This window comes from Rhinoraja longicauda, chromosome 9 (genome assembly GCF_053455715.1).
Source record: "Rhinoraja longicauda isolate Sanriku21f chromosome 9, sRhiLon1.1, whole genome shotgun sequence".
NCBI lineage: Eukaryota > Metazoa > Chordata > Chondrichthyes > Rajiformes > Arhynchobatidae > Rhinoraja > Rhinoraja longicauda.
The window spans coordinates 31,269,591-31,294,813 of NC_135961.1; the positions used below are offsets into that span (position 1 = coordinate 31,269,591).

The following is a 25,223-nucleotide window of genomic DNA, read 5'->3' on the forward strand; positions in this document are numbered from 1 at the left end:
GCATCCAAATGTTGACATTAAAATGTATTTTACTGATTCTATGAATATAAATTGCTGTGGCACTGTGATTACGTGAAACTATAGACCTACCCCCCCCATACATATTTTTCAGCCTAAAATAACTTCCATCACCAGGTGATGTATTAAGGTGATGCGATGGCGCAGTTGGTTTAACTGCTGCCCTGCAATGCCAGAGACCCGAGTTTGATCTATCTGTTCGGAGTTTGCAAGTTCCCTGTATGACCGCGTGGGTTTCCTCGCGGTGCTGCCAAAGTTATGCAGGTTTGTTGGTTAATTGGCATCCAGAAATTGCTCCTAGAGTGTAGGGAGTGAACTGAAAGTGGGATAACATAGAATGAGTGTGAACGGGTGATCAATGGTCAGTGTGGAATCGATGGGCCAAAGGTTTTTTTTTCCATGCTGTATCTCTGCACTAAACTAATTACAGCCTGTTTACCCTCAGTGCTGGTGTGACCCACATGAACTCTAATTACTTCAAATGTTTTCTCATTGATTTTGTAACTGAGGCAGTGGATGGATACTTTAAATGATCGACAATCACAGTGTTACAATTAAGAGGGTCACTGATAGTTTATGACACTTCTCCCCTCTCTGTTAACGTTGTATTTGCAACTTGACCGGTCACGTCTTAGATAAAGATATGCAGAGAGTAAAGTTGGGTTGTGAGAAAGTGAGACTACAGGGAAGGAGAGGTTGGTGAGTAAGCAGAGGTCAGAGTGAAGAAACAAGGAACTGCAGGTCCTGGTTTACAAAAATATGCTTGAGTAACTCAGCGGGTCAGGCAGCATCTCTGGAGAACGTGGATAGGTAATCATATTCTATCCACGTTCTTCAGAAATGCTGCCTGACCCGCTGAGTTACTCCAGCACTTTGTGTCTTTTTTTGTGGTTAGTGATGCCAAATTGACATGCTGAATATTTTAAAAAAAGAAGTAAAAGCATAAAACCTCATCTCATGCAAAACCCAACCGCTTCCAATAACTGGAGTAGAAACAATGAAATATAGATGCTGGTTTATAAAAAATACTCAAAGTGCTGGAGTAACTCAGTGGGTCAGGCAGCAACATTGGAAAAGTGTCCCATTGACTTACTCCAGCATTTTGTGTTCTACATAAGATTCCAGCATCTGCAGTTCCTTTTGGCTCCAATGACTGATTTTTTTCCCCCTTTACCATTTTAGTTCTCCCTGTGTCACATGGCGATGCTTGACTGAATGTCGGCACTTGGCCTGCATGTAAGTCCATATTGGCCTTGCTCTTGAAAGATCTACTGGAAAGTATTTAGTTTAGTTTAGTTTAGTTTAAATGTGCAGCGTGGAAACAGGCCCTTCGGCTGACCAACGATCCCACACAATAACACTATCCTACACACACGAGGAACAATTTACAATTTTGACTGAAGCCAATTAGCCCACAAACCTGAACGTCTCTGGAGTGTGGGAGGAAACAGGAGCACCTGGAGAAAACCCACGCAGGTGACGGGGAGAATGTACGAACTCCTTTCAGACAGCACTGTAAGGCAGCAACTCTACCGCTTCACCAATGTATCACCCCATGGTGGATAAACAATGATCTTCCACACTTCAAGTTACATCTACCTGATGTTCCTGTGACAGACGTTTGAGATCAGTAATCTGATATGCGGTGCACAATCATATCATATCATATCATATATATACAGCCGGAAACAGGCCTTTTCGGCCCACCAAGTCCGCGCCGCCCAGTGATCCCCGCACATTAACACTATCCTACACCCACTAGGGACAATTTTTACATTTACCCAGCCAATTAACCTACATACCTGTACGTCTTTGGAGTGTGGGAGGAAACCGAAGATCTCGGAGAAAACCCACGCAGGTCACAATGGACAAGATCCATCCAGCACACTGGCAGTTTGTGTCACCATAGTGAATTGTCAGCAACACTTACTGAGCTGCTCAAAAGTGTTTCTTCTCCAGCGATCACCATGAGTAAAGCGGACAGGGCTATGTAGTAATAGCAACAAAGGGCCAATTCAGATTTAAACTGGAAAATGCAGGTAGATAGGGTGGTCAAGAAGGCTATTGGTACATTGGCCTTCAATAATCAGGGTAACTAGTATAGAAATTGGGATGTTATGTTACAGTTGTACAAGACATTGGTGAGGCCGCATTTGGAGTATTGTGTTCAGCTTTGGTCACCCTGCTATAGGAAGGAGAACATTAGCTGGAAAGAGTGCTGGGAAGATTTACAAGGATATTGTCAGGACTTGAAAGCCTAAGGTGTAGGGAAAGGTTGGGCAGGCAAGGCCTTTATTCCTTGGAGCGCAGGGAGGTTGAAGAGTAATCTTATAGAAGTGTATAAGATCAGGAGAGAATAGATAGGGCAAATGCGCAGAGTCTTTTGCCCAGCATGTCCCCAACAACTCTCACCGACCTACTGATGCACCAAAGAAAGCATTTTATCGAGATGCATCACAGCATGGTTTCGGAACAGCTCCAAGACTAAGAAATTGCAGAGAATTGTAGACGCGGCCCAGACCATCTACACGTCACACTGCCTCAGGAAGGCCAACAGCATAATCAAGAACAACCGCAACCCTCTCTCTTCTCCCCTCTCCCATCAGGTAAGAGGTGCAGAAGTGTGAAAACGCACACATCCAGTCTGAAGAAGGGTCTCGACCCGAAACGTCACCCATTCCTTCTCTCCTGAGATGCTGCCTGACCTGCTGAGTTACTCCAGCATTTTGTGAATAAATACATCCAGATTCAGGGACAGTTTCTTCCCAGCTGTTATCAGGCAACTGAACTATCCCATCACCAACTGGAGAGCAGTACTGACCGACCATCTACCTCATTGGAGATCCTTGGACTATCTTTAATCAGACTTTACTGGACTTTATCTTGCACTATACTTTATTATCTTTATCCTGTATGTAAACATGTATAGCCTTTCCACTGACTGGATAGCACACAACAGAAAGCTTGCACTGTACCTCAGTACATGTGACAGTAAACTAAACTAACTAACCAAGAATAGATGAATCAAGAACCAGAGGACATGGTTTAAGATGAGAGTGGAAGGATTTACTAAGTCTTGTAGGGCAGCTTTTTCACACAGTGATGGGTATATGGAATGAGCTGTGAGAGGAGGTTGTTGAGGCAGATACTATAACAACATTTAAACGACATTTGGACACATGCATGCACAGGAATGGTTTTGGGGGAATGGATTTTATATGTGGGCAGGTGAGACTGGAGTTGATGGGGCACCTTGATTGGCTTGGGCAAGTTGGGTCAAAAGGCCTATTTCCATGCTGTATGGCTCTATGACTATGCAATATATATCCTCATTAACAGGCACTTTAGCTCAAGGCATCCACAAAACATTGATGGATTAAGCTTCCTTGTGTAAGTTAAGTTTAATAAGATGAAATTTGGGGAGCTCCATGTTGGAAATATGAAAGCCATGTCAGAGTATTTCTGAAATGATGAGAATCTAGGATTGGAGTGGGGTAGATGTCCACATAAACCTAGAATGCTGGTGAATAGGATGCAAGTACGTCTTTGGAGTGTAGGAAAAAAACAGAGCACCCAGGGAAAATCCACACGGTCACGGGGAGAACGTATAAATTCCGTACAGACAACACCTGTAGTCAGAATCACTGGGTCTCTGGGGCTGGAAGGCTGCAACTCTACCACTGCGTCACTGTAAAGTCCATACAGCACAGGGCGTGCAGCGTAGGTTTACTAGGTTAATTCTCGGAATGGTGGGACTATCATATGTTGAAAGACTGGAGCGACTAGGCTTGTATACACTGGAATTTAGAAGGATGAGGGGAGATCTTATCGAAACGTATGATTATTAAGGGGTTGAACACGTTAGAGGCAGGAAACATGTTCCCAATGTTGGGGGAGTCCAGAATAAGGGGCCACAGTTTAAGAATAAGGGGTAGGCCATTTAGAACTGAGATGAGGAAAAACTTTTCCAGTCAGAGAGTGGTGAATCTGTGGAATTCTCTGCCTCAGAAGGCAGTGGAGGCCAATTCTCTGAATGCATTCAAGAGAGAGCTGGATAGAGCTCTTAAGGATAGCGGAGTCAGGGGTATGGGGAGAAGGCAGGAACGGGGTACTGATTGAGAATGATCAGTCATGATCACATTGAATGGCGGTGCTGGCTCGAAGGGCCGAATGGCCTCCTCCTGCACCTATTGTCTATTGTCTATACAGGCCTGTAATGCTGCTGGCATTGTTCCTTTGTCAGTACATTTGACAAATAAATACTCTTGACTCTTGATTACCCGAATTTGTTGCATTCACTGTTGAATCTGGAATACTGTACTATGTCCAGTGGAAAGATGACGTTCAGATCTACAAATTATATTGAACTTTACTGGAATATAATTAAAGACGAAAGACTGGGAGGTAAAATGGGAATGAGATGGAGAATTAAAGTGTCAGGCGACTGAAAGCTGCAGACTGACCCGAGGTGTTTGGCAAAACCTGTGTTTGTTTTCTTCAGTGCTTAGGAGGCCACATCATGAGCACTGAATGTGGTTTATTAAACTGGAAAAAGTACAAGTGAAGAGCTGGATCACTTGCAAACAGTGTTTTGGGGCCCTTAGATGCTGGTAAGAGAGGATTTAATAGAGTAGGCAGCAATGCCATGGGAAGGTTTTTGGGAGGTGATGAACTCTCTGAGGAAAAGTTAATCAGTGCCCTGATCCTTCAGGAATGCTGAAAGAGGATTTACTAACCAGTTAAACTCAGAGACATTGGTGAGTGATGGGACGAACAATATATCAGCTTACTAAAAAAGCGTTGGTAGAAAATTATACAGGCAGAGATCCAGTAGAGAAAGAAATTCTCTAAATTAGGATTAAACTCTGAAACAGGAAGAGGATAAAATAATTATTTGACACAGTGGTAAAACTGGTAGAGCTGCAGCCTCACAGTGTCAGAGATCCAGGTTCGATCCAGACCTCGGGTGCTGTCTGTGTGGAGTTTGAATGTTAGCAAACTCTTAGCCTCCTGTACTCCAAGGAATAAAGTCCGAGCCTGTCCAATCTCTCCCTATAGCTCCCTATAAACACGTGGCACAAGACTTTGAATTAAAGCCTAAGAAACGCGATCACTATGTTATAATGTGCCTCACACAATAGATCAATAGGACATATGATCAGGCAATTCTGTGTGTACCATGCACACAGACCAGATTAGCCATAGCAACACACTAGCGCAGCCTAACAGCGCCAGGCACCCGGATTCAATCCTGACTGCGGGTGTGGTCTGTATGGAGTTTGTACGTTTCTCCCTGTGACCATGTGGGTTTCCTCCAGGTGCTCCAGTTTCCTCCCGCACCCCAAAGATGTGCAGGTTTGTAGGTTGATTGGACTCTGTAATTTGCTCCCACGGGATGCATGTAGGGAGTGGATGAGAAAGTGCGATAACATAGAACTTGTGTAAATGGATGATCGATGGTCGTCGTGGACTCGGTGGGATGAATGGCCGGTTTCCATCCTGTATCTCTAAACTAAGCTAATTGGTTAATAAAAGAGACAGGATGAAAACAATAAGACAATATCGATAAAAGTGTTAACTTACATTTAAATCTCCAAGAACAAGTTATTATTTGTAACTATGAAATCCTTCACTTTCTAAGTGGGAAGAAATTCAGAGGCACTGAAATTCATAGTACCTGCTGATTTTAATTTGCACTTTCAGTGCTTCAGGTAACTGTCAAGTAAATTTCTTGAGACTTACCTCAAAGTCGATATCAAGCTGCCTTTTCTATGAAGCTAACAGAAGAGAGATGAAATTATACATCAGTCTGTGGCAACTTGTAACTCATGGGTTTCTCCCTTGTAACAAATCATATTGTGGCTCCCTAATCATGTTAAACAAGCACTATTTTTGTAGATCATTTTGTTTGCTGGTTGCTTACTATGTGGACATGTTAAGGATGTTGTAGGAGCCATTTGTGTTTATTAGGAATCTTAGCATATTATATTATTTTGTATCCTGCTGTGTTATTTTTGGGCACTTGGGGTTGTTGTGAAATGAATACTAGGCTTACATATATGGCCATATGTGCATATATAGACTGGGAGGAGCCAGGGGAGGAGCCAGAATTATGAGTATAATTGGGAATGCACAGACGTAATGCATCAGACACGAAAAGAGTGGAGTGATCATTCTCGACGCAGACAATGACAGAGAGATCTTCACGGCACTTCAGTTTAATTAGTCATTTATTGAAGTAGTAATACAAACAGATTAGTATATCTCTACTCATAGATCTGGTAAGAATTAGTATCTTGCCATGGCTCCTTTGTGTCTGACGCATTTGTGTCTGATGCATGTTGGCATCTAATCTACTTTAGTTAATCTTTCAATCTTTAAGCCACCAGTCTTTGCTGTACTAGGGTATCAACCTCTAGGAGCAGACATATCTTTATTATCGGTCTTTCCAAGATGTTGCTCTTAGTCTGAGGTCGAACTGTGCACACAAGACCTTGTGCATCTGGTATGATCGCCAATATTTTGCCCATTAGCCAGGATCTTCTTCAATCTTCTTCTCTTCCAGCTTAAGAAGCGGTCTGCTGTTAGTCCTCTTGATGATTCATCTGCAGGATTTTCCTTTGTGCCAACATATCTCCATATACTAATCTGTTTGTATCACTACTTCAATAAATCACTAATTAAACTGAAACATCGTGAAGATCTCTCTGTTGTTGTTTGCGTCAAGAATGATCACTCCACGCTTAAGGACTTTATTGGGAAAGACTAAGTTGCCGCTACAGATGCTTTGACTGAATGAGTTTTAAATAATAATGATAGACAAAAATGTTCTCAATGTTGGGAGAGACCAGAAACAGGGGCCACAGTCTAAAAATAAAGGGGAGGCCATTTAAAACTGAGGTGAGAAAAAACTTTTTCACCCACAGAGTTGTGAATTCTCTTCCACAGAAGGCAGTGGAGGCCAATTTACTGGATGAATTTAAAAGAGAGTTGGATAGAGCTCTAGGGGCTAGTGAAATCAAGGGATATGGGGCGAAGGCAGGCATAGGTTACTGATTGTGATCAGCCATGATCACAATGAATGGCGGTGCTGGCTCAAAGGGCCAAATGCCCTCCTCCTGCACCTATTTTCTATGCTTCTATGGTCTGATTACAATATTTAAAGAAGAATATTATTTTTTTTGAGTCTGAAGATATTCATTTTTGAAATAACTAGGATATCATGCAGCTTATTAGTGCTTATAAGAACAGGTGTAATACAAGTATTTGATCAGCAGTATTCAGCTAAGTGAGATGTGTTTATATTGTTTTACTTGAGGTTAGTGACCAGCTGGTAAATTATATCACTGAATTGAACATTTTTGACAGCTAGAGATAGCTTGAAAAACTGCATGCATCTTTATATCAGTAAGGACTCACTGAACTGAATGAAAAACTCCTTAGACGATCAACTTATGTTTAAATCAAAACATGCAAAACAGTGCAAAGATTTAAAGAAAAACATCCTAGCTAAAGGAGGCCCAGCCAGAGTTTATTTTAGTTTAGGTTATTGCCACGTGTACCGAGGTTCAGTGAAAAGCTTTTGTTGGGTGCTAACCAGTCAGCGGAAAAGCTATACATGATTACAATCAAGCCATGCACAGTGTACAGATGCATGATAAAGGGAATAACACTTAGTCCAAGATAAAGTCCAGTAAAGTCCGATTAAAGATAGTCTGAGGGTCTCCAATGAGGTAGATGGTAGCTTAGGACCACTCTCCAGTTGTTGATAGGATGGTTTGTGATAACAGCTGGAAAGAAACTGTCCCTGAATCAGGAGGTGTGTGTTTTCACACTTCTGTACTTCTTGCCTGATGGGGGAGGGGAGAAGAAAGAATGTCCGGGATGAGACAAGTCCTTGATGATGCTGGTGGCCTTGTCGAGGCAGCGTGAACTGTAGATGGAGTGAATAGAAGAGAGGTTGGTTTGTGTGATGGTCTGGGCTGTCCACAATTCCCTGCAATTTCTTGCGATCTTTGTGTTGTTAAAGAGATGACAAGCGTAAAATCTTTACCCACCCATGCAAGAACAGAATCATTGGAAGCGTTTACATGGAGAAAAAAGGAACCGCAGATTCTAGTATACAAAAAAAGACACAAAGTGGTGGAGTATCTAGGCAGGTCAGGCAGCATCTCTGGAGAACATGGATAGGTGAACCTATCTGTGTTCAGGCGGGACCCTTCATCAGACTTGATTGAAGGCATAGGTCCAGCGGATAATAATGCAATGTTGATATCCATTGCAGGTCTGGGTAAGTGAGACCTGGAGCAGTGGGAGAGACAGAGCGAGGGCCTGCTGGTGCCGCCAAATTGTAGAGATGGTAGATTACAGTGCACAGAAGGAGTTTAGGATCACCCTGGAGTCAGCATCAAACCTGGGTCTCTGGCGCAGTGAGGCAGCTGCTCTACCCAATGAGCCAAAGTGCCACCCTGGTCGTTTGAAGGGTCACGGTCCGAAACGTCACCTATCCATGTTCTTCAGATATGCTGCCTGACCCGCTGATTAACTCCAGCACAGTCTTTAGAAGCATTTACATATTGTCTTCACTATGGAAAATATCTAAAGTGCTTCACAGAGGAGCAATGGACACCAAATGTCAATGAAAAGCCCCAAAACATGGTGGAAGAGTTCAGGTATTGAAGAAGCTTTTAATAAGCAGAGGGACCTGTAGTAAATTTAGTTTAGAGATACAGCACAGAAACAGGCCCTTTGGCCAACCGAGTTAACACCGACCAGTAATCACCCTGTCTCCGAGGACTATCCTACACACTAGGGCCAATTTACACCTATTACCAAAGCCAATTAAGCTACAAACCTGCACGTCTTTGGAGTGTGGTAGGAAACCAGAGCATCTGGGAAAAACCCACGTGGTCACAGGGAGAACATACAGACTCCGTACAGACAGCATCCGTGGCCAGGGTCTAACCTGGGTCTCTGGCGCTGTAAAGCAGCAACTCTACTGCTGTGCCACCATGCCGCTACTGTGTTCTCCAGAGATACTGCCTGACCCGCTGATTAACTCCAGTACTTAGTCTTTTACATCATGTCCTCACTGTGGAGTTTCTAAGGTGCTTCATGAAGGAGCAATGAATACTAAATGTTAATGTAAAGCCCCAAAACAGGGTGGAAGAGTGAGGTGTTGAAGAAGGTTTTAATAAGCAGAGGGACCTGCAGAAATTGAAAGGCTTGGAGGAGAAATGGCAATGTACCCGTGTGTCAAACTACGTAAGAAGCTTCAAAATGAAAAGGAAGTTATTCCACTTGGGAATTAATTTCAATTCAACCCAATAAACAGACGATTGCCGGGGTTCACATGAATGGACAATGTACATTGTGCTTGCAACATCACTGCCAAAAGTAGGTCAGGTGAGTGGTGTTGGTGGCACCCATCAACCAGTCAGATCAGGCTAGCAAGGACAAGTAATTTTTCCTCACATTTTTACAGCTCAAGTAATGTTTTTTCTAACTGGTTCTAAATTTGTCAGCTGTATATGTTAGTTTAGTGCAGATTAGAGATGCAACACATAAACCGGCCCTTTGGCCCACCGATTCCACCTCGACCCATTTACACGAGTTCTATGTGATCCCACTTTCACATCCACTCCTTGTATACTCAGGGCAATTTTACAGAGGCCCATATAACTACAAACCCCTGCATGTCTTTGGCATGAGGGAGGAAACCAAAGCACCCAGAGGAAATCCAGGCGGTCATGGGTAGAACGTGCAAACTCTACACAGACAGCACCCGAGGTCAGGATCGTGCACCAGGAGGCAGCAGCTCTATCAACTATGCCGTCCTAATAATTCATCCAATTATGGGGATTTAATTCCTTTTCACTGCCCTTGAGAAACATTCATTCTACAAAGTTGCAGCTGCAGAGGAAAGTCCAGGGTCTTTCTCTTTAAGAGAAAAATTGGAAGCCACAGAGGACAGACTGCTGTATCAATTGCCCTCAAGCACAAGAACAAGATTTGTTTATTGGGCGCCTGCAATCTAATCTTCCATTCATATGTATTATGGCCGATCACCACAACTTTTTAGCTTCATATCCTTTGCTGTCTTCATCTGAAAAAAGTCTATTTCACAGTCCGCAGACATTTAATACAAGCCATAGTCAGCAACAACCTCCGATTGTTGGGGAGTTTGACAACCTCATCGGTTAAACTTCTCCTAATTTGCCATCAATCTGCACCTAATTGGAAGTACTTACTGACTGTGTGCAGCTTAGAATGGTGAAATGAGTTGTATTTCACTATATATCCACCATGTATCGGTGTGGGCTATTTGTGCCGCTGGGACTCTTTCCACGCTGTTCCACTCTGATACACAGAACGCCAGAGGAGATTCTTTCTCCCTGTGGCTATCAAACTGTACAACTCCTCCTCCTCCCCCTTCTGTCCTGGGGTAGACTGACTCCTCTCCCCCCCCCCCCCCCTCCAATCTTTGCACATCCCCAATCCTGGACTTTCCACTCGTCACTTTAATTTCATGTTTCATGTATCTTGTTGTGTTTTGTGACTGTTGGCAGATCAATTTCTCTCCTGGGATGAATAAAGTTCTATCGTATTGTATTGTATCGTATAACTCGATTCAAAGCAGCTCAGTTTTTTACAACTCAGATTACTTTCTTCATCCAGCCCTTATTATTTAGTCAAACTTCAGGGAGTGGTGTTTCCACATTCGACTAAATCAGCAGAGGTTTTCTTACTTTGAGTTTTATTCAAATGTATTTGGATGTCAATGAGCATGAAAATGTTCTGAACTAGCGCATATAAGCAGGGCTTGAAAGTGTAACCTTTGAAAATAAAAGCCTTTGATACATTTGAAATACATTTAACACAGCAAAATACGGTATAACACAACATATGGGAATTTTACAGCATTGCAGTCCAAGGTCCATGGCTAACACAGTTATAAATTACTGAATATGTCCTCTTTCTTTGCATGTGACTCCTGATTTGCACCCACAGTATGTGGCTGGTTCTTATCTGTTCTCTGAAATTGCCTAATAAGCCACTTCCACCATAAAATCTAGCCAAGCCACATTGACGGCATATAACTCGAATGCCCAGGAACGAGGGAGATTATAAAGAGTGGTAGGTACTGCTACATCACAGGCAATGACCTAGCCACCATCAAAAGGATCTATAGGAGTCGCTGCCTCAAAAAGGCTCTAATCAGCTTTCAGGAAAGGATCCCATATGGTTAATCCAGAGGCAGAAATCTCTGCTGGATCACTGGAACAATTGAGCAGGATTTATTTGAGTAGCTGCTGGAAGAGAGAGACCTATGAATGGAAGATAATACTTGGTGTGTAAGAAGGAACTGCGGGTGCTGGTTTAAATCAAAGATAGACACAAAATGCTGGAGTAACTCAGGAGGACAGGCAGCATCTCTGGAGAGAAGGAATGGGTGATGTTTCGAGTTGAGACCCTTTTTCAGACTGATGTCAGGGGAGTGGGAGGTACATAGATAAGACTTGGGTTTGGCTTCATTTGGAATATTGCGTGCAGTTCTTGCCAACCCATTACAGGAAGGATGTGAGAGGGTGCAGTGAGGGTTTGCCAGGATGCTGCTTGGATTAGAGAGTGTCAGCTACAGGGAGAGGTTGGGTAGACTTGGATTGTTTTCCCTGAAATATCGACGGTTGAGAGGAGACTTGATAGAACCATATAAAATCATGAGAGGCATAGATAGGGTTGATAGTCAGAACCTTTTTTCCAGGGTGGAGATGTCCAACAATAGAGGGCAAAGCTATAAAGTGAGAGGGAGAAAGTTTAATGGAGATGTGTGGCCAAGTTTTTTACACAGCGAGTGGTGGGGACCTGGAACACATTGCCCGGGGTAGTGATGGAGGCAGATACGATAGTGACGTTTAAGAGGCTTTTTTTAGTAGGAAAATAACTGCAGATGCTGGTACAAATCGAAGGTATCACAAAATGCTGGAGTAACTCAGCGGGTCAGGCAGCATCTCTGGAGAGAAGGAATGGGTCTTACTTCTCTCCAGAGATGCTGCCTGACCGGCTGAGTTACTCCAGCATTTTGTGATACCTTTAAGAGGCTTTTAGATAGGCATATGGAAGCGCAAGGAACAGAAGGATATGGATAAAGAGGGATATGGATATAGGGGGATACAGGCGGATGAGATCAGTTTAACTTGACATCATGTTCAGCACAAACATCGTGGGCCGAAGAGCCCGTTTCTGTGCTGGACTGTTCGATGCTCTATGTTAAATATCGATCCAGGTTCCAATTACACAGCCTGAAGATTAAGCTTGCCATATTCCAGCACATTCTCAGACAACCATCTTCAATGAAATATATGCTTACATCACTGATAGCACAAGACCATATAAAAATATTTCTCGAACATCACTTTAAAACAAAATTATTAAATCCTGGTGTGGTTTAATGACACAAATTTCCTCAAAAGATGCCGCAGAATCTTCATAAATTGTTAAAGGTGAAAGATGGAACATTTTAATATTGCAAAATAGTATACTGAAATGCCATTATTATTTGGTACCGTTCATACCTGACATCCCACTGACTTCAATCTCTTCGTGCATCTTCTTGCTAGCTGCTACATCAGTCCTGTTCACAAAGGCTTGACCCAGCAAGCGCTGGCTGGAATTAGGAGCATCATCTTTGGATGAGTTGTCTACACTACCTATTGAAAGAAAACCAAGAAAATAAATAATAAGAATGTACAAGGATAAAATCAATTACAGGAGAGACAAGAGATAAGTTACCAAAATACCACCAAGGAGACACAAGGAGTCTGAAGAAGGGTCCCGACATGAAACGTTGTCTCCACAGATGCTGCCTGACCGGCAGAGTTTTTCCAGCACTTTTGTTTTGCTCGAAATACTCCCAATATCATTCATCTTTTATCACGTTCACAACTTATTGGAGTAGAATTAGGCCATTCGGCCCATCGTCTACACCTCCATTCAATCATGGCTGATCTAACCTAACCTAGTTTAACCTTTCCTAATCTAATCGAACATAACCTAGTCTAAACCTTTTTTGCATTCATTAAATTTATAAAACTCACACTTCTTTATTTTTTCCTACGGCCCGCAAAAATGTCCCAAATATGTAATGTGGCCCTCCTGCTGAAAAGTTTGGAGGCCCCTGGTCTAGAGCTTTGTGTCAACCTTCAGTGTAAACCAGCATCTGCAGTTTCCTTCTACACACTTTGTTCCTGCTTTGTTCTGGCTTTTTCTTACTTCCAATTCCTCTCCTCTACTTTCAGTCTGAAGAAGGATACCAACCCGACACATCGCCCATCCTTTTTCTCCAGAGATGCTGCCTGGCCCACTGAGTTACTCCAGCACTTTGTGTCCATCTAAACAAAACTAATACTCTATCTTGCTAGTGCTACACGTGTGGCTTTAAACTAAGTGGTGGAGGGGAGGGGTTGACAAATTGGGAATATGAAGATGGAGTTAAAGGGGAAGCGAATACAGGAGAAATTGCAAAGGACTCTCGAATAAATGGGAAGGGAAGTTCTAGATGGGATAAGAGAGTAAGGTCAGGGCCAATTGTGACTGGTGTGAGAGGGGAGGTGAATACCGAAATTAAAGTATTGTATTTAAATGCGCGAAGTATACAAAATAAAGTGGATGAGCTTGAGGCTCAGTTAGATATTGGCAAGTATGATGTTGTGGGTATCTCAGAGACATGGCTACAAGAGGACCAGGGCTGGGAACTGAATATTCTGGGGTACACAACATATAGAAAAGACAGACAGGTGAGCAGAGGGGGTGGGGTCGCTCTGTTGGTAAGGAATGATATTCATTCCCTTGCAAGGGGTGACATAGAATCAGGAGATGTAGAATCAGTATGGATAGAAATGAGGAATTGTAAGGGTAAAAAGACCCTAATGGGAGTTATCTACAGGCCCCCAAACAGTAGCCTCGACATAGGGTGCAAGTTGAATCAAGAGCTAAAATTGGCATGTCGCAAATGTAATGCTACTTATGGGAGATTTCAACATGCAGGTAGACTGGAAAATTAGGTTGGTAATGGACCATAGGAAAGAGAGTTTGTGGAGTGCCTCCGAGATGGATTCTTAGAACAGCTTGTACTGGAGCCTACCAGGGAGAAGGCAATTCTGGATTTAGTGTTGTGTAATTAACCTGATCTGATAAGGGTATTCGAGGTAAAAGAGCCATTAGGAGGCTGTGATCACAATATGATGTTTTATTCTACAAATTGAGAGGGAGAAGGGAAAATCGGAAGTGTCAGTATTACAGTATAGCAAAGGGGATTACAGAGGCATGAGACAGGAGCTGGCCAGATTTGACTGGAAGGAGGCCCTAGCAGGGAAGACGGTGGAACAGCAATGGCAGGTATTTCTGGGAATAATGCAGAAGTTGCAGGATCAATTTATCCCAAAGAGGAGGAAGGATTCTAAGGGGAGTAAGAGGCACCCGTGGCTGACAAGGGAAGTCAAGGACAGCATAAAAATAAAAGAGAAGAAGTATAACATAGGAAAGAAGAGTGGGGCCAGAGGAATGGGACATTTAAAGAGCAACAGAAGATAACTAAAAAGTCAATACGGGGAGAAAAGATGAGGTACAAGGGTAAGCTAGCCAATAATATAAAGGAGGATAGTAAAAGCTTTTTTAGGTACGTGAAGAGGAAAAAAATAGTCAAGGCAAATGTGGGTCCCTTGAAGACAGAAGCAGGGGAATTTATTATGGGGAACAAGGAAATGGCAGACGAGTTGAACCGGTACTTTCGATCTGTCTTCACTAAGGAGGATACAAACAATCTCCCCGATGTTCTAGTGGCCAGAGATCCTAGGGTGACGGAGGAACTGAAGGTGATTCACATTAGGCAGGAAATGGTGTTGGGTAGACTGATGGGACTGAAGGCTGATAAATCCCCAGAGACTGATGGTCTGCATCCCAGGGTACTTAAGGAGATGGCACTAGAAATTGTGGATGCATTGGTAATCATTTTCCAATGTTCTATAGATTCAGGATCAGTTCCTGTGGATTGGAGGGTAGCTAATGTTATCCCACTTTTTAAGAAAGGAGGGAGAGAGAAAACGGGAAATTATAGACCAGTTAGTCTGACATCAGTGGAGGGAAAGATGCTAGAGTCAATTATAAAAGTCGAAATTGCGGAGCATTTGGATAGCAGTAACAGGATCATTCCGAGTCAGCATGGATTTACGAAGGGGAAATCATGCTTGACTAATCTTCTGGAATTTTTTGAGGATGTAACTAGGAAAATTGACAGGGGAGAGCCGGTGGATGTGGTATACCTCGACTTTCAGAAAGCGTTCGACAAGGTCCTACATAGGAGATTAGTGGGCAAAATTAGAGCACAAGGTATTGAGGGTAGGGTACTGACATGGATAGAAAATTGGTTGACAGACAGAAAGCAAAGAGTGGGGATAAATGGGTCCCTTTCAGAATGGCAGGCAGTGTCTAGTGGGGTACCGCAAGACTCGGTGCTGGGACCGCAGCTATTTACAATATGCATTAATGACTTGGACGAAGGGATTAAAAGTACCATTAGCAAATTTGCAGATGATACAAAGCTGGGTGGTAGTGTGAGTTGTGAGGAAGATCATATGGGGTTGCAGGGTGACTTGGACAGGTTGTGTGAGTGGGCGGATGCATGGCAGATGCAGTTTAATGTGGATAAGTGTGAGGTAATCCAATTTGGTGGTAAGAATAGGAAGGCAGATTATTATTTGAATGGTGTCAAGTTAGGAAAAGGGGACGTACAATGAGATCTGGGTGTCCTAGTGCATCAGTCACTGAAAGGAAGCATGCAGGTACAGCAGGCAGTGAAGAAAGCCAATGGAATGTTGGCCTTCATAACAAGAGGAGTTGAGTATAGGAGCAAAGAGGTCCTTCTGCAGTTGTACAGGGCCCTAGTGAGACCGCACCTGGAGTACTGTGTGCAGTTTTGGTCTCCAAATTTGAGGAAGGATATTCTTGCTATTGAGGGCGTGCAGTGTAGGTTCACTAGGTTAATTCCCGGAATGGCGGGACTGTCATATGTTGAAAGACTGGAGCGACTAGGCTTGTATACACTGGAATTTAGAAGGATGAGAGGGGATCTTATCGAAACATATACGATTATTAAGGGAGTTGGACACGTTAGAGGCAGGAAACATGTTCCCAATGTTGTGGGAGTCCAGAACCAGGGGCCACAGTTTAAGAATAAGGGGTAGGCCATTTAGAACGGAGATGAGGAAAACCTTTTCATTCAGAGAGTTGTGAATCTGTGGAATTCTCTGCCTCAGAAGGCAGTGGAGGCCAATTCTCTGAATGCATTCAAGAGAGAGCTAGAGAGAGCTTAAGGATAGCGGAGTCAGGGGGTATGGGGAGAAAGCAGGAACGGGGTACTGTTTGAGATTGATCAGCCATGATCACATTGAATGGTGGTGCTGGCTCGAAGGGCCGAATGGCCTACTCCTGCACCTATTGTCTATTGATGAAGTCCAATGTGGAAATTATTGCCACAGAAGGCTCTGGAGGCCGTCAATAGATATTTTTAAGGCATTGATTGATAGATTGATAGATTCTTGATTAGTACGAGTGTCATGGGTTATTGGGAGAATGGAGATAGATAGGGAAAGATGGGGAGAGTGTGGAAGAGAGATCAGCCATGATTGAATGGTGGAGTAGACTTGATGGGTCAAATGGCCTAGTTCTGCTTCTATCACTTATGAACTTACGATCTCTGCCACCAAATCCCATTTTCTTGCCATCTCCCCATAACCCTTGACACCCATTCTAATCAAGAACTTGTCTCTCACTGCCATAAAAATATGGACTTGGCCTCCTCAGCCCTCTGTGGCAATGAGTTCCACAGATTTGCTCTTAAATATACTTGAACTATCACCGATATCTCCCTACCGTTTCTGTACCTCACCATGTCCATCACAGGAGACAGACTAGTGATTGATATCTACTACAAACCTACTGACTCCCACAGCTATCTGGACTACACTTCTTCCCACCCTGTCTCCTGCAAAATGTCTATCTCCTACTCCCAATTCCTCCGTCTACGCCGCATCTGCGCCCGGGATGAGGTGTTTCACACTAGGGCATCAGAGATGTCCTCATTCTTCAGGAAACGGGGCTTCCCCTCTTCCATTATAGACGAGGCTCTCACTAGGGCCTCCTCTATATCCCGCAGCTCTGCTCTTGCTCCCCCTCCCCCCCCCCACCATACTTAACAAGGACAGAATCCCCGCTGTCCTCACCTTCCACCCCATCTGCCAGCGTATCCAACAAATCATCCTCCAACATTTCCGTCACCTCCAACGGGACCCCACTACTGGCCACCTCTTCCCATCTCCTCCCCTTTCTGCATTCCACAAAGTCCGTTCCCTCCGTAACTCCCTGGTCCACTCGTCCCTTCCTACCCAAACCACCCCCTCCCCAGGCACTTTCCCCTGCAACCGCAGAAGATGCAACACCTGTCCCTTTATCTCCCCCCTCAACTCCATCCAAGGACCCAAACAGTCTTTGATACAGAGGTTCACCTGCACCTCCTCGAACCTCATCTATTGTATCCGCTGCTCTAGATGTCAACTTCTCTACATTAGCGAGACCAAGCGCAGGCTCGGCGATCGTTTCGCTCAACACCTTCGCTCAGTCCGCCTTAACCAACCTGATCCCCCGGTGGCTGAGCACTTGAACTCCCCCTCCCACTCCCAGTCTGACCTTTCTGTCATGGGCCTCTTCCAGTGCCATAGTGAGGTCCACCGGAAATTGGAGGAACAGCACCTCATATTTTGCTTGGGCAGCTTGCAGCCCAGTGGTATGAACAATGACCTCCAACTTTAGATAGTTCCTCTGTCCCTCTCTTCCCCTCCCCTTCCCAGTTCTCCCACTGTCTTCCTGTCACCACCTATATCCTTTCTTTGTCCCGCTCCCCTGTCATCAGTCTGAAGAAGGGTCCCGACCCGAAAGGTCACCCATTCCCTCTCTCCTAGATGCTGCCTGACCTGCTGAGTTACTCCAGCATTTTGTGATACCTTTGATTTGTACCAGCATCTGCAGTTATTTTCCTACATAGTGGTTCTATGTTATGCCACTTTTTCCATCCACTCCCTACACGTTCGTAGCATTTTTAGAGCTCAATTAACCTACAAACACCAGATGTCTTTGAGGTTTAGTTTATTTCAGAGATACAGCACAGAAACAGGCCCTTCGGCCTACCGAGTCAGCACCGACAAGCGATCCCCACACATTAATACAATCTTACACACATTAAGGGCAATTTACACTTTAACCAAGCCAATTTACCTACATAACTGTACATCTTTGGAGTGTGGGAGGAAACCAAAGATCTCGGAGAAAACCCACGCAGTCACGGGGAGAACATACAAACTCCGTCCAGACAGCACCCGTAGTCGGGATCGAACCCAGGTCTCTTGGTGTTGCAAGCGCTGTAAGGCAGCAACTCAACCGCTGTGCCACTGTGCCAAGATATGGGAGGAAACCCACGAGGTCACATGGAGAACATACAATTACCACACAGACAGCAACCAAGGTCTGGATCGAACCTGGGTCTCTGGTGCTGTCTGGCAGCAGCTCTACCAGCTGCGCCACTGTACCGCCCCATCATAAGAACAGATATCTCCTTAAGAGCAGCAATATGAGGACTGCAACTGATAGCTTTTCTGTTTCCTTGCAATACTTTACACAGAGATGTAAGATAATTTATACCCATCGCCTTCCAAATGCCCACCAGGAGATTACTGTCATTGTTTTGCTAAGGTACAAAAATTCCTTCGTCTTCTTGTTCAACAGAGGAATTTAAGTACACATGTTTGGTTTTGAAAGAGCACAAAGAAAATTATAATAATTTCAAAATTTCCAAAAATCATAATCTAAATCTTTCAAGTAATAATATATGTATACTGGCAAACTGAAGAAAGCACTGACAGAACTTATAGGACAACAAATTAAATGTCTAACATTATCATCTTGAAAGACAAGAACTGTTTCTTTCCAGTGTGTCTAGATGCATAACAGTCTATATGGAGGTGACAACCCTAACTTTTTTTTGTATTTTTAGCACAATCTTTGTGCTTATCTGGTTGAGGACCATTGGTGCTATGGGATGGCACATCTTGTTCCTACTTCATTTATTCTGGTCTGCTGAATATGGAGGGAAAAAAACCCATAGCACACATAGTTATTGCATTTCAAATTTTAATTAACAGTTATTAGTGAATCAGTTTCCAGTCCAGCTTCATTAACTAGATGCTATTTTTATTCTATTTCTGTTGAATTGCTATCTTGTTTTCCCTTCTCAATAAATATAACACAGTCATACAGCATGCAATCAGGCCTTTTGGCCCAACTTGCCCATTGCTGACCAAGTTGTCCCATTTACACTAAGCCACGTTTGGCTCATATCCCTCTAAACCTTTCCCATCCATGTACCTGCACAAATGTATTTCAATTATTGCTGTTGTACTTGCCTCAACTACTTCCTCTGCCAACTTGTTCAATCTACCCACCAATCTACCTATGTGGAAAAGTTACCTTTCCTCTCTCACCTAAGCCTATGGGCTCTAGTTCTTCATTCCCCAACTCTGATAAAAAGAGTGCATTCACCCTATTTATGTCCCTCGTGATTTTTATACATCTCTATAAGTTCACACAACTCGACCGAAACGTCACCCATTCCTTCTCTCCCGAGATGCTGCCTGACCTGCTGAGTTACTCCAGCATTTTGTGAATAAATCACTGTCCTCTCCTATGGCCCATGGAATGAAATCCTGGCCTGCCTAAGATTTTTCTCAAATGCATTACCTTGAATCCTGGCAGTATTCTTGTAAATCTTTTCTGCACTGTCCAGCTTAATGGCATCTTTCCTAAAGTAGGAGAACTAAAACTGAACAATTTTCCAAGTGTGGCCTCAGTAGTGTCTTTTACACCTGCAACATAATATGTTAATACCCTGACTGGTGGCCAGTATGCCAAAAGCCTTCTTTACCACCTTTCTACTTGTGACACCACATTAAAAAAACTCTGCATTTGTACTCCTAAGTCCCTCTGATGCACAACACTCCCCAGGAGACTACCGTGCACTGTGAAAATCCTAACCTAGTTTGACTTCCCATAATGTAACACATTTTCCCTTATCTGAATTAAACTCCGTTTGCCCTCCTTCAGCTCACTTGCCCAAGCTGATCAAGACCAAGTTGTAATTCTTGATAACCTTCTTCACTGTCCACGATATCACCTATTTTAATGTCATCTGCAAACTTATGTACCATGGAATACTCATGCAGATTGTTGATATAGATGACCAACAATAATAGGGTCAGCACTAATCCTGAGGTTCACCTCCAGTCACAGGCCTCCAGTTCAAAGTCACGGGTTCCTCAGTGATATGCAGCTTACAGTAAACACGTCTTTATAATGGATATCCGTTATAGCGGTCTGCCTCTTTAAGAACACAGGCTGTTAGCTACACTGTGGAGGCTATTGAAATTAGCACGGCATAGAAATTGACACATGGTATTGAAATTGGCAAGAGTTTGAAAGACATTGCCAAGCAATCGCTTCCATCGACACTGAACTCTATTAATCAGTGTAACAAACAACCTTTAGTATTTTTAGCTTGCAGTGACAAAAATACACTTTTAGCTGTTAAAAAGAATTTGGTATTTGAAAACAACTCATCGTTTAATGGAGTGTTTGGAGTGAATCCCTTACTCAGCTACAGCAGACAATCGGCAATAACAGACACCCCCCTTCCCCATGGTACATTACAACGAGGGTTTACAGTACGTTTCAATTGTCAATTGGTAAGAGGATCAGCTTCAATTAATTCTCACTGTCAATTAACTTAATTTGAGGCTAAGTTAATTATAAGTATGCACAGTGGTGCAGCAGTAGAGTTGCTGCCTTTATTGCTCCAGAGACCTGGGTTCGATTCTGACTATGGTTGCTGTCTGTATGAAGTTTGGACTTTCTCCCTGTGACTGCTTGGGTTTTCTCCCGATAAATCCGGTAATTCAATTTTCCTCCCACATCCCAAAGGCATGCTGGTTTGTAAGTTAATTGGCCTCTGTAAATTGGCCCTAGTGTGCAGGGAGTGGATAAGAAAGTGGGATAACATAGAACTAGTGTGATCTGGGGATCAATGGTCGGCATGGACTCAGTGGGTTAAAAGGCCTGTTTCCATGCTGCATCTTTCAATTAATCATACTGAACACTCACACACTGTGCAGTAGGTCATTATTTCCACAACCTTCGTCATCCGCGAACGATCAACTGTCCTGAATTAAAATGTTATTTTATACCCAGTCCTAGACATTAATATCTTCCTATTCCGATAAAATGTAGATGTGGGGATAGAAATGATGAGAGGCATAGATATGGTGGACAGTCAGAACCTGGATGGGTGATGTTTGGGTTCGCAACCTTTCTTCGGACTGGTTAGCTGATTTAACACCTAATTTGGGGAAGACTCTTTAAAGCCATTTCCTGGTGTTTTGATATACAAAATGGAATTGTTAAAGGATGCTTTTGAAATGGAAACCCAGTATTGCCAAGGCATCCGTTGTGACATTTGGGTGATTTAAAGGAGACTGACAAATGAAATGTTTCAAACAGAAATAAAAATATTCATTTTATGGTTCCCTATGTTTTATTTTATTGTGTTGTGAATCTCAGTGGGAAATATTCATTTTTATATGTCTGTAACACCATTACTTGCAACAGATGGATTCTGTGCCATAAATCGCTCCATTGAAACCATCTGGATTAGAAAAAACTCACGAGATGGAATAAGCCAAGGAATACTGAGCCTATAAACCAAACCGCTCCAAACCTCATCTGCAGGCTGCAGTGGCCTACACGAATTCTGACAGATAACTAGTCTGTGTAGAATCTCTCACTTTACAACAGACCAGTAATGTGTGGGACATAACCAAAGCTTCCTTAGAAACACCCTGGTCATGGTCTGAACCCATTTACTGGGGTGGTACACTCCTTGTTTTCTTGTCCCTGACATCATCTAATTTATTTCTCATGACCAGGAGGAGCCCATTTGGCTGTATTAAACATACAGCGCGGAAACAAGCCCTTCGGCCCACTGAGTCCGCACCGACCAGTGATCACCCCGTACACTAACACTATCCCACACACGAGGGGCTATATCACAATTTTACCGGAGCCAATTAACCTACAAACCTATACGTCTTTGGAGTATGGGAGAAAACCAGAGCACCCAGGGAAAATCCACGTGGTCACGGGGAGAATTTACAAACTCCACACAGACAGCACCCATAGTCAGGATCAAACCCGGGTCTCTGGTGCTGTAAGGCTGCAACTTTACTGCAGTGCCACTGTGCTGCCCTCAAGAGTCTGAAGAAATGTACCGACTTGATACGTCACCCATCTATGTTCTCCAGGGATGCTGTCTGACCCGCTGAGTCACTCCAGCACTTTGTGTTTTTTTCAGCAGTATGATCTATGTGGTTTTCAGAGCAATCTCATTCCCATTCCCCCATTTATTTCTATGTAAACTATTCCCTATCACACATCCATCATCTCTTTCCAGATTCACCCACCAACTATCTCCAGTGAAGGCAACTTACAGTAACCAATTAACCTACCGAACAGCACGTCTTTGGGTTGCAGGACGACATCGGAGCACCCAGCGGAAATTCACAGTCGCATGGCGAAAGTGCAAACTCCACAAAGACAGCACTCATGGACAGGATCAAACATAGAAAATCGGTGCAGGAGTAGACCATTCGGCCCTTCGAGCCAGCATCGCCATTCAATATGATCATGGCTGATCATCCAAAATCAGTACCCTGTTCCTGCTCTCTCCCCACATCCCTTGATTCCATTAGCCCCAAGAATAATATCTAACCCTCTCTTGAATATATCCAGTGAATTGGCCTCCACTGCCTTATTTGGCAGAGAATTCCACAAACACTGGTCTTCAAAGCTGTGCAGCAGCAATGGTTCAATGGTGCTTAAATGTCACGTGTACAAATGCACAGTGAAATTCTTTTTTTTTGCATGCAGTTCAGTAAAGTATTGCCATACTTTAAGCACAATTTCCCATTAGCAAAGTGCACAGAAATAGTCCACTGAGACCGCATACAAGAGGCATCATGTTTTGGCACCATTTTCTCTTATGTGCGGTGCCCCATCCAAGCAAGCCCCAGACTTCTGCAGGGTCTCCAGCCATTACCTTCCTGGGACCTATGAATCATCCAGTGAACCAACGTCCCTGTCCTCACCATCCACTTTTGTGCCCAGGGGGTGCCTCCCGCAGCCGAACTTTGAGGGCGGGTAAGGCCAGACCCCGATCATTCTCCTACTGGCCTTGCTCCTTGTCACCGCCTCCCTTCTCTCAGTCTCTGGTCTTGAGACAACGAGCAGCTTCCCCCTACAGGCCGCGGCCCGCCCAGTCTTGTATGCTAACCATTGGAGATGGATCATTGCAGGTCATTCATGATGTCCCAAGCTTCAAGCAGCCACTTTCAATGGTTAGCCCTCCATGACTTTGTTGGGACAACTTCCTGCTATTCCAGAATTTGATTATGGACACGCAAAATATTAAATACATGAGGGTGGAAGAGTGAAAAGAGTGGAGCCACCCTGCAAGTCATCGTGCAGAGCAATGGGGAAATCACCTCAACAAGAATCCATGGCCATGGTTAGCATTGTGATCCATCAGCTTCACACGTTTTTTAGAACACCTTTGGTAAATGCTACCAGAAATAAAGTTTAAAAAATGGATCTACAATTCCACTTATGAAATAAGGAAGGCAGATTGAGGAAAAGGATACATGGCAGAGAAAGAGTTGGGGGATAAGGCCAGTGTACGCCTTGAATAAGGACTGTTCAACGTAACTGACAAAAAGGCAGGCAGAGCTGGGGCCCATGAGAATGCCCATGGCTACGACTTTGATTTGGAGAAAGTGAGAGGAGAGAAAGTGAGAGGAGTCAAAAGAGAAGTTGTTGAGGGTGAGGACAAGTTCAGCTGGGTGGAGGAGAGTGTAGGTAGAGGGAGATTGGTTGGTTCTTTGTTCGAGGAAGAAACAAAGGGCCTTAAAGCCCTCCTGGAAGTATAGAAGGAAGTTAAAGATGAGTGAACGGTAGCCTGGAAAGTAAAAGTAGTTATAGATGCTGCCTGATACGCTGAGTTATTCTAGCACTTTGTGTCTATTTTTGGTATAAACCAGCATCTGCAGTTCTTTGTTTCTCAATATAAAGGGTTGTTTGGCTCATGGGGTTTGACAGACATTTTGTGTTGAAGATCAAAATAAGCAGCTTCAGCGCATTAACATTAATCCACTGTAATGTGATACCGTCAATGCATTTGCATAAATTGTTTTACATGATTCATGTTCATGCCAATTTAAATGTTTTATTTTTACTAAGCAGATTAAGTCGAAATTGTTTATGGTATAATGGATATCAATATCCTTCATATTATAGTTACTGAGCTTATCGGGCTATAATTACAAAACTCGGAATATAATTTTGAAAAAGCTATTACATGTTAAGGCAGGTTTATAACCATGGTTCAGTCATGTTCTGAAATCAGTTCTCCAATGGTTGGCCATAGATCAGTTGTTACAAATTTCATTACAGCTTTGCATTATTCACCCAGTCACACTTCCACTTCTCATTGGATAAAATCCATATTTAACACTTCCACGACACGCAGCGGGGAGATAACAACCAATATCCTCAAGGTTTGAACGCACTTTAGATGTGATAACAATACTTATTTTCATTTGCTTGTTATGATTTTTATGTCCTTCAACTCGAGGACTGTCAGTTATTGGGGAGTGAAACCAGGCCTAGAGCTCAAAATAAAATTTACAGTTCCCCAGGGAAGCATATTGGGTCTCAACTCCAAAGAGTCACATTTCGCTTCAAATTTTAGTGATCCCATTTGGCTCTCTAAAATTGACCGTCTCATTGTGCTGACTGACAGAGAGTTTTCTGCTATGGAGCCATCGCTGGAAGTGTAATTTTCCACAGTGCACTAATTTTGTGGGTAAACGAAGTTTCTGACTGATTGAAAGATACAACATGGAATCAGGTCCTTCGGCCCACTGGGTCCACGCCGACCATCAATTACTTGTTCACACTATCCCACTTTCTAATCCACTCCCTGCACACTTTGGGAA

The 25,223-nt window shown here is 43.4% G+C and overlaps 1 protein-coding gene across 2 annotated transcripts in view; it reads right to left on the bottom strand.

Moving 5' to 3' along the window:
• LOC144596574 (ALK tyrosine kinase receptor-like) overlaps nucleotides 1-25,223 on the bottom strand; it is an 887,900-nt gene that overhangs the window by 186,023 nt on the left and 676,654 nt on the right. For both annotated transcript variants that reach the window (XM_078405054.1, XM_078405053.1), the window contains exon 12: nucleotides 12,594-12,728. In XM_078405054.1, coding sequence (XP_078261180.1) covers nucleotides 12,594-12,728 — 135 coding nt within the window. The remainder of the gene's footprint in view (nucleotides 1-12,593; nucleotides 12,729-25,223) is intronic.